The sequence below is a fragment of the Hordeum vulgare genome, chromosome 6H, assembly GCF_904849725.1.
Source record: "Hordeum vulgare subsp. vulgare chromosome 6H, MorexV3_pseudomolecules_assembly, whole genome shotgun sequence".
NCBI classification, from domain to species: Eukaryota; Viridiplantae; Streptophyta; class Magnoliopsida; order Poales; family Poaceae; genus Hordeum; species Hordeum vulgare.
The window spans coordinates 23845763-23856280 of record NC_058523.1 but is presented as its reverse complement, the minus strand read 5'-3'; the positions used below and the strand labels follow the sequence as shown (position 1 = coordinate 23856280).

Below are 10518 nucleotides of genomic sequence, written 5' to 3'. Positions count from 1 at the left end.
ATGATTGGAAGATTGGTAATGGTAGTAATATTAGATTATGGCATGACAAATGGGCTGGGGATTGTTCCCTTAAAGTTAGATTTTGGGGCTTGTTTGAAATTTGTAATCAAGAAGAATGTGTGGTGTCCCGAGTTTGGGATGGTAATGATCTTAGGCTTACTTTTAGAAGATGTGTAGATCTAGATTTGATGAATAAGTGGGAGAATCTCATTGAGCATATTAAAAAATTTCCCTTATCTAATAATCCTGATATACCCGTGTGGGTGCTAGAGCAGAATGGATGGTACTCAGTCAAATCTTTTTACAAATGCATCAATTTTGGTGGGGTAAGCTCTTCCTACGGAGATGCCTTGTGGAAGGTTCTTTGCCCTTAGAACATCCATGTTTTTCTCTGGCTGTGTTTGTATAACAAAATTCTGACTAGAGATAATGTGGCTAAGAGGAGAAATGTGGATGACTTAACTTGCCTGTTTTGTAATGAAATGGAATCTATACAACACGTATTTTTTGATTGTATCAATGCTGAACATATTTGGTCTATTATTTCTGACTTTTTTATGATAGGAAAGATTCAATGTTTTGATGATATTTCTTCCATGTGGAAAGTAAAAAAAAAAGAGAATTATGCTTAATATGACACTGCTTCCTCCTTGTGGAGTATTTGGACATTGAGAAATGATTTCTGCTTCCAGGGACGTTTGTGGAGGGGTCTGGGACGCGGCCTTGCCAAGTTAAAAGGGAATTTGCAAAAATGGATGGTGCTCTGCGACGCTGCACAAGCGGAGGTGCTGAGAAGATTTGTTCTACTGCTCGACAAGCATCGAGGCGAACTGCTTCGGATAGCATGGACGTCTGAGTGACTCGGCCTGTAATAGAGCTAGTCTTAAACTGTTTTGCAGGTCTGATTCCAGTATTGTGGTGGATTTATATGTGTGGTCCTGGTTCGCCATTTTTCAAAACATTACCTGTGTGTTATGCCTGATGTAGTTGATGGTAGTATGGCCTGCTGTTAGGTGGATGTGAACTGTGGTGCTTTCTCCTTCGTTCTATAAAATGGGGCAGGGGGACAACCCCTTTCTTTCAAAAAAAAAAAAAAAACGCCACCGCTCACTCTACTCCCCTGGTCGGATCTATCAAACACGTTGTTGCATCGTGTCGTCTATGAACGGGCTGTTGTTCGGCCGCTCGCGCAGGTTGAATCGCGAGCAGGCGTTAGACAGCGTTTGGGATATAGGATTGTCTAGTTTTAGCCTACCAAATAAAAATGGGGACCGATAAAAAACCACTCCCGTTTGCCATTCACATTCTCACGTTTGCCTTCGATAGAACGGATTCGTGACATGCATCGGCCGCTCGAACGCGCATGCGAGATGACAAGTGTCGGATAGTTCCTGATGCCGCCGCGCGCCTCCTCCAACAACAGACGTGAGGCATTGTTTGTCTTTAAACGCGCCCACGAATTGCAGTACGCATGCCAGCAGGTCTCCGGCTGCCATCCTTCCCAACGAGAGCCCTATTGGTGCACGGCGCGGCGCGGTACAGAACACCACGCTCATTCACGTCCCCAAGCCTGCACAGTTACACTATCGGATAATGCTCCGCAAGTTCAAACGGAAAAACCCTAAATGGAGAATCGTGTTGAGACCAAGCACACTCAGCAACTAAGACCCTTTTCAGTGCTCCATCTTGACTAAACCCCCCACAACCATCTCCGTCTTTATAAACCCCCCACCCAGCTCGCCCTGTCTCGCCAACAAGTCCTCTCTTCTCCCACTCGAACTGCAGCCAGACCGCAGCCTCCTCCACAGAAGAAGCGAGCAAGCCAAGATGGAGGCGCTGAAGAAGAAGGCCAAGGACATGGTCACCACGCCCGAGGGTGCTCTGGGAGCCGCGGCGGTGGTCGCCGGCGCAGTGGGTGCCTACTTCTTCTGGCCTGTCGGCGCCATGATGAAGGCCCCAGGCGCCGCAGGGTTCGTCATCTCACGCGCCGCCTTCCTTGCCAACCCGGAGCTCTACTTCCATCTCCTGCGCACTAAGGGAGTCCAGGCAGCGGTCGCCGCCTTCCTTTAGTAAGGAAGCACAGCACATGCATGCATGCAAGTCCCTTAAAGTTTATCTATGCACCGAAGTTACTAGTGTTTGTCTTCGTCTCCTGAAAATGCTCCGTGTGTTGAGCTATCTTAGTATCTATTACTGGTGTACTAGATCTGTTGAGTGTTAATCTGCCGCTAGGTAGTGGCTTCTGTCGACCTACTGAAGTTCAATGTTGTCCTCTAAGATGTTGTGTGTGTCAAGTTGTCTTAGTGTGCTCTGTTGATTTGCATGTCTCTTAATTATGACCTGTGATCTATCCTTGCTACAATGTCAGGAATGAAGATCGACACTAGCGTCTGTGTGCACCACATTTGCGGCTGAGCATTCGGTGTTTGTTCTGGTTCTCTCTTGTTTGACATTGTGCTGTAAGCATTAATTTGCCCCATTTTGTGTCTGGGTTCTTAGGAGTATGTGGGCCAGATGATCTATTTCCTTGTCGACTCGGTTCAGCACGAACACCAACGTCACCAGGGCATGGCTACATACGCTCCTCCACATACATTGAATTAACCTAATAAATTGGCTGACCACAAAGTCCCTTTTGACTGAAAATATCAGATTTTGGTCAAATCTTAGCCATATTTTTTGAAAATCGTCCATCTCAACCTCGGCTGAAAAAAAAAATCGGAAAAAATAATAATCAAATCTCTGTGTCAAACCTGTTAAGGTCGTGAGACTACATCTGCCACTACTCACGAGCTGACCGGTCGTGAGGCAACATCTGCCACTACTCACGAGCTGACCGGTCGTGAGGCAACATCTGCCACTACTCACGAGCTGATCGGATCGCCCTTCTCATCGTCTTGTGTCTGGACTACAAATTAGGTCTAGTCTAGTTTTGTTACCCCATGTCGCCTTTAATATGTGAAATGTGTACAGAGAGGGCATTTTCTGAACCCATGGTATATGAACCCACTTTTCAAAAAGTGCATTTTAAGCATGTTTTCAAATGTAAAAAAAATCCAAGCGTACATGTTTGCAAATATGAATTCACCGTACAAAGTTTTGTGAAAAATGTCTTTTTTTTGTCTATAGAAGAAAGAGAAATTTCAGTTTTTCTAAATAGCGTGTCATAGAAACATTTTTTCTTCTTTTTGAACGTGTCGCAAAAAAGTTTTTTTTCATGAAACTGAATGCACGCAAATAGAACACGGAGATATACGCGTGGAACTTTCTTTCAGAAAAAGTGAGCATTTGAAAATGCGATTTTTAAAATGAAATCATATGTATCCGACTTCATCTATGTACTTTCTCCGGTCGACCAGATTGCGATCGTGCATTCCCAATACCACACATGTATTCCTATTTCTGGACTTGATTTGAACCGTATTTGAACCATACAACCAAGTTATAGAACCAGTTTGTTGTATTTTTCAAATTCAGACACGAAAGTGATCATCGATGGCAAGTTTAGGCACTACTAGTGTTATTACCTCTATCCGAGTTCATATATGTACTTTCCCCGGTCGACCAGATTGCGATCGTGCATTCCCAATACCACTCATGTGGTGTGTGTTGTGGCCACGACCACGACCATAATAGCTGGGCCCATGCACTGCCCTCGTGGCATGCCTTGTCCTTTTTTTTGATTAGCTCCATCATTCATTCCTATTTCTCCATAAAATTGACACACAACGCCATGGGTTCTTTTCTTCCTCCGCAGGCTGCCCCGCTCCCCTAGCTGCAATTGCGTTCACGCGGTTGGAACGGACCTATGGTGGAGCTCTGACCGTGCTGCGACAGTGTTCCCTTTCATTTTCTGGAACAAACAATTTATTTTTGTTGGGCGAGGTTCTTCCAGAGCTAGGATGGCCACGCTGGTGGCTTTTTTTGTTGTAACTGTCGTCAGTTTTTGCTACTATAATTGATGTTTTTTACTACATCGATCACTCCACCCACCGCGAGGGCGATTACATTTTTGCTACAACTATTGTCGTATTTTGCTACTATCAGCGAGGAATTTTGCTACATAAATTATGGGGAGCTGTGATCCGGCGATGGTGGGTATTTCTTTTGCTGCAACCGTTTTGTTTTCGCTACTACCGTCTATACGATTTGCTACATCCATTCAATATCGTTAATTCATGATCCTTGCTCACGCAATCCCCGCACGAGCATCCACGACTAGTAGACACGGTGGCGCATCAAGGTGCTACAACCATGAAGCGTCAATGGCGGGAGTTGCAACCAGTCGAGGCGGAGCTGGAACTAGAATAGACAATCGAGGAAGGTTCTTCGACGAGTAGCGGTGTGGCTGTGAGGCATTGGTGGTGCGAGCGGCCAGCAGCCGACGACTGTTGCCCGCGTGGAGTTGCACAAGGAGGCGGAGTCGCGTGGGGTTGAGGTTTGGATTTTTTTTCCTAAATTGCATTGGCAGGAAGAAGACGAGTGAAAGGAGGGGGAAGGGCTAGATCCGGAGTAATTTTGGCCAGATCGAACGCTCGGCCCGACCGACCAAAAAATTGGGTCAGATGGCCGACGCGTGGCCTTAGTATATTTAACCTAATTTAAACTTATTTTCTACAAACACTCAATTTTTCGCTACTTAAAAGTGCAACTTCAGCGTAACTAGTACATAAATTTGACACAATGATGATACAATAATGGCAGACCAATAAAGACTTATAAAAGTTTATTTAATCTTCCAAACTAATTCTCTCTTCCCTTTTGATTTTCAGTTGAGGTGGGGTCCATCATTCCTTTCACGTCAGTTTGTATGTAAAATCTATACGTACTATATAAAAAAGTCGTTACTTCTATAAAGGATGCAGCGCTCTCGAGTGCCCTCCCTGCCGCCTATTTTGTGTGCGCCTCCCGTCGATGGCTCCTTGGCATGCTCCCGATCGTCTGATCTTTTCGGACGCTCCGCAGGTAAAGTCTGTTTAGAACCTTGAAATTGTATCAATGGTCGAAATGAAATCCTAAACTTAAAATCCGTGAAATCGGCACCCTGTATTTACGAATCCCGATCAATTTTAACCTTATATCTCTTTGCCACACCAGAAAAAACAGAATTCTGACGGGGATCACCCATTTCTCTCCCTTATTATGTGGGCCTACATGTCATCTTCACATCATGCCTTTTTTCCACAGGGTCCATGATGCATGGGCCGCGGGCGTGCTCAGGGCCACCTTATTTCGCTGCTTTTCATTCCGCTTGTGCGCCGCCTCGCGCGTTGCTCCGTCTACATGCAAATCCTATTTGACGCTGCAGGCGCCGGTTAAAGTGCATTTTTTCTTAACTGGCGCCTGCAACATTCGGCCATGGGCCGGCCCATCGGGAGTGGGAGGTTTTTCGGTTTTGTGAAGGTTCTGGAAGCTTCCTAGATGGGTTTTTTTCTGTTAGGTTTTTTCAGGACTGGTTTTTCTTCGGTTTATCTTTCTATCTTTTTTTTCTTTTCTTTTCTCTTTTATCACTTTTTCATTTTAATTTTCATTTTTTTGAAAAAACAGCCATTTTTTATTAACTTTTTTTCAAGTGAACAAATATTTTTGTCAAATAAATGAACCCTTTTCTGGATTTTACGAAATTTTATTAAAATTCTATGAACTTTTTTCAAATTATGTGAACTTTTTTGAGATTCGGTGAACTTTTTTCTGAGATGTATGAACTTTTTTCAAGAATGATAAACTTTTTGTGAGATATGTGAACTTTTTTTCCAGTTCAACGGACATTTTAAAAACTTTGTTCAAAATCATGAACTAATTTTGAAAATCCGTGAACCTTTTTTCTCAGATCACAGTGAGTTTTTTCAAATTCGTGAACTTTTTGTTTTGAAATTTGCGAACCATTTTTCGGTTTTATGAACCTTTTATGTTCATTTTGTTTTGCTTTTTTATGTTTTTATAAAAAAATTCATCCTGAGACTGGCCCGGCACGTTATCAGGGCCGGTCCTAGAATTTGAGGGGCCCGGGGAGAAACTAAAACTAGGGGCCCCTAATATAAAAAATTTAACAATAATAATGAAAATATAGGTATGTACAAAAAATGTACAATAAAAACTTAAGGCGTCGCTATGATCTGATGAGTAACCCAATATATGTAATGACCTATGGAGAAAAGTAGAAAAAGGCGGCGTGTATCTATTAGAAAACATGCTTCCAAGCAGCCACAGATAATGTGATGCTGTACTACAAATATAGGAATACTACGTTATAGGTACCAAGTGGTCCATCGACAAATGACTCCACGAATAGTGGAAAGGAAAATTGCATCTAGAACGCAGATTCGTCACTTGAATTGACTATAGTATGATTGTTATTCTAAATAAAAGTATTCGAAAATAAAGATAAATGACCAAATTCATATGAATATCAATCTTACATGGGTATGCAAATGAGTAAATCAAGATATAGTTACCCATCCATGTTGTCATTGCATAGTTCATCAGGTCAAGATCAGCATAAAACATCATTCTTCTTGATCTCTTCGAGATATACGCCGTAAAAGGATTACTATCGAACTGCAGAAATATATCAGTTAATGCGATATCGACCGGCCGGCAACTCGTACATCCAGAAACGATATGCAACACCGGTGCGCCGCCAAGATCCCTTCCAATAGGGCCGTCTCCTCCAATGAGATTCCCTGATTCATTGGCCGTGATCTAGGCGTGAGACGAAAAGCCGGCGGCGCCGCGTGCACTAGTTGCGTGATAAACTACTCTCCTGATTTTTGGGGGTAACGGCTCTCATAGTAGATCAACTAGCAAAAGGACCCGTGCGTTGCAACGGGAGAAAAACTATTATAATCTTCAACGGTGCTGAGCATATTATGTCTTTAAAATTTTAGGACATTTCTTGAAATGCATGAACATTTTTTGAATTAGCAAACATTTTTTTCAATTGCACTCAAAAAATAACACACAATTGTTTTTTCAAAATCATGGACTTTTATTGTTTTCACCAACATTGTTCTCAAAGTTATGAAGATTTTTCTGAATATGCGAATATTTTTACAAAAATCCTGAGCATTTTTTGAATTCACAACCATTTTATATTTTCTTCAAACTTTTATTTCAAAATTCCCAGTTTTATAAATTGCAAAAGTTTTCAAAGTTCTAAATTATTTAAACTAAAAAATGAAACAGAAAAATGAAAATAAAAAATGAGACTAAAAACAGAGGCACGAACTGTTTTTAAGATTTTTACACGGACTTTTGTTTTAAATCGTTGACTTTTTTATTTTATGGACATTTTCTCAAAGTTTAAACATTTTTTATATGCAAACATTTTTCAAAACTCCCGAGTAGTTTTTGAATTCTCAAAAAAATATATGTATTTTTGAATATTTTATTTCGAAATTCTCAGTTTCTTAAAATTGTAAAAAGTTGTTTAAAGTTGTTTGAAACAAAATGGAACTTAAAATAAAAATAAAAAAACTAAACTTAAAAAACAGGAGCCCACACATGGGCCGGCCCAAACAGGTGTGTTGCATCTTTTTTCAATGGCCAGAGCGTAATATAGGAGGTGCCTACATGGGTCGGCTCAGTTCAAAGATTCTCATGTTTGAAACTTTTTTATGACTTATAGGTGGCATTGGTGGGTAATTTTAGTCAACTTTAAGGACAATTTGGATGACGTACGAAAGAAGCAATATTTGCTTTATTAGTAGGTAAGATTTGTGTGTTATGACGATGCATGTCTAGCTACCAAGCTTGGTAGGAGCTACTTGTTGGGCCTGGCGCCGCTTTTTCATTAAGTGCGGGTCATAGAAAGTCCTTGGGCTATTCTTGAGACGAAGTAAAACAAAACGATGGCTTACAAGCCGGCTACTTCTTTTTTTGAGACAAAAAAAGTCGGCTATTGCATGCTGCAGTTTACACTACGTGGTTATCCAGGAGGGTCCCCCGGGTTTCGGGGGCCCAGGGCGCCCCCCCCCCCCTCTCAGGGCCGGCCCTGCACATTATGCAGTGTGTGTGGGCGCTGGTTCTCTTAGCCGGGGCTTAAGGAGTGTTAGCCCGGGTCGGCGTGTTAGCGTCTGATTCGGACAAGCCGGGTACGCGTGTGCGCCCGTGTAAGCATGTGACCGTTGTCCATTCGCTAATGTGCTTTATGGTTCATGTGAGTCGAGTACGTCCATGCGTCCGGTCATCCTATGTGTGCTTGGTTTGCGTGAGACCTGAGACCTGCGACGTGTATGCGCGTCCGCCCAGGTCAGCGTGTGAGCATTGCATGACCGAACAGGGGTGCTCGAGTACCCACCACCATGGGTCATCGATGCAAACCAACATGTGGTTAGATGTTAGGACACTGATATCCCTAGCGCATCAGGGTTTTAATCATGATATTGGTATTTATTTCTAAATTTTATTTCAGGATTTTCGATGATGCGCGTTCAGTGGGATGAGACGTTTTTATCGACTACGAGACATCTATGATGTCTTTGTAAAATCTCAAGATGATATGCTTGCTTAGTCTTTTTAAAGTCTTCGTAGAGATAGGGTCTACATGTATACCTTACATAAGGTGAGTGTATGCACGAGTGTGTATAAATACTTTCGTTTGTATTATGTTGAAAAAACTATGGACCATCTAATAGAAGGAAGATAGAGAGAGATGGATTCGGAGAATCAACACACTCTCATTAGGCTCACCGGCCACGTATCTTCTATTTCTAAATAGCTATAACCTATATTATCTATTTTTTTCTAGACATGCAAGTATGTCACATGAACAGCTCATGCATGTAAGTCATAAATTACATTGTTTTCATTACTCTATGTATGCAAACGCCACATGATTAATTCATGCATGTTATTCTTAAGTTAATATTTACATTAGATTTTATATTGATAATATATGTGTTGGTCACATGTATCATACATATGTAGTTCACATTCTCATTTTTTCTCTTTTTATAATCTTTATATCTCATTTTCATTTATAAGCTTACATTCGCTTCTCATAAGTTATGGATATTTTTGAGCAACTCCATGATTCTATTTGCAAGTTTCCCGTAGCAACACATCGGAGAATCATCTAGTATATACAGTTACAGAGACCACGCCTCATACAGATCGTGTGCCATTACTCACATCGTGTGCTACCCACGCGCGCACACACACACGACCGGCGTACATTCGTTGAAGTATGTACCGGTTTTACACGTACAGTCTATAACACCCCCCACAATCGTGACGTTGTTGGGGCGACGCAAAGACTGGACTTAAACTTCAAAAATGCGTCCGTAGAAAGTACTTTTGTCATGAGATCGGCAAGTTGTTGCTTGGTGGGGGAAGTGCAGCACATCGGACTAGCTCGCCCAGGGCAACACACTCACGAACGAAATGTATGTCCAACTCGACATGCTTGGTGCACCGGTGATGCACAAGGTTTGTCGAGAGGTACACCGAAGAGACGTTCTCACAGAAGACGAGCGTGGACTTGGTCACCGGCGCACGGAGTTCACCGCGCAACCAAACACATTCAGCAATGGCGTTTGCGACGCCGCGGTATTCCACCTCGACGCTGGATTGGGAGACGGTGGCATGACGCTTCGAAGACCAGGAGACGAGAGTGTAATAGAGGTAGATGCAGAAGTTGGACGTCGAGCGGTGTTGGTCCGGGCAGGCGACTCAATCAGAGTCGATGAAGGCGTGGAGCTCCAAGCAGGTCGAGGAGCGCAGGTGCATGCCGGGGGAGGGCGTCCCACGAACATAGCGAAGCACACGCTTGATCAAGTTCTTGTGGTAGATAAGTGGATCGTGCATATGAAGGTAGACTTGTTGCACGACGTAGATCAACTCGGGACGGTTGATGGTGAGGTAACGTAGAGCACCGACGAGGCCGCGGTAGGGGGAGGGATCATCGATTCGTGGTCCGTCGGCCTGCGGGAGCTTGCCCTTCGTGTCGATTGGAGTGGGCGAAGGCTTGCAGGTGTCCATGCTCGCGCGATCGAGCACATCCTTTGCGTACTGTTGTCGGCAGAGAAAGAACCCGGCGGGAGTGCGATGTACCCGGATGTCGAGGAAGAAGTGGAGCAGGCCGAGGTCCGTCATGGCGAACTCCACTCCCGGTTCAAAGCAACAAGAGGAGATGTATGGCAAAAATACATCAGGATTAAGCTTCTTGGAAGCAAGGCTATCAAGGCTTATGAATCGGTAAATACAAGTCAACTTCACGTTGACACAAACCTAATGGGTAGTATACCCAGTGGATGGGAAACCTCCACCAACCCATGTCATAGTGAACAGAATGACCGAGACATCGGAATACCCAACTCATTCGCATTGGGACATTGCGAGCAGTCAACATGGGTAACGATATTTGCATTAACTCTATATCAATATATAGATTCTAGAGAAAAACAAATAACTGAAAGTCTACAATTGTCGACATACATTTCTTAATTAGATTGCAAAACCTTTCAAGTAATTCAGATCCAAATAACATGGCCATGGCAAAGTGTGAACAACATTCGA

The 10518-nt window shown here is 43.0% G+C and overlaps 1 protein-coding gene across 1 annotated transcript; it reads left to right on the top strand.

Annotated features, from left to right (window-relative positions):
* The first annotated feature begins 1740 nt into the window (after nucleotides 1-1740).
* LOC123402717 (protein EGG APPARATUS-1-like) lies at nucleotides 1741-2294 on the top strand. The gene has a single exon (XM_045096670.1). The coding sequence runs from the start codon at nucleotides 1828-1830 to the stop codon at nucleotides 2068-2070; it is 243 nt and encodes an 80-aa protein (XP_044952605.1). The 5' UTR covers nucleotides 1741-1827; the 3' UTR covers nucleotides 2071-2294.
* The last annotated feature ends 8224 nt before the right edge of the window (nucleotides 2295-10518 follow it).

Excerpts from the sequence above, each read along its gene's own strand:
- LOC123402717 (XM_045096670.1), top strand. The coding sequence starts at position 1,828 with ATGGAGGCGCTGAAGAAGAAGGCCAAGGACATGGTCACCACGCCCGAG.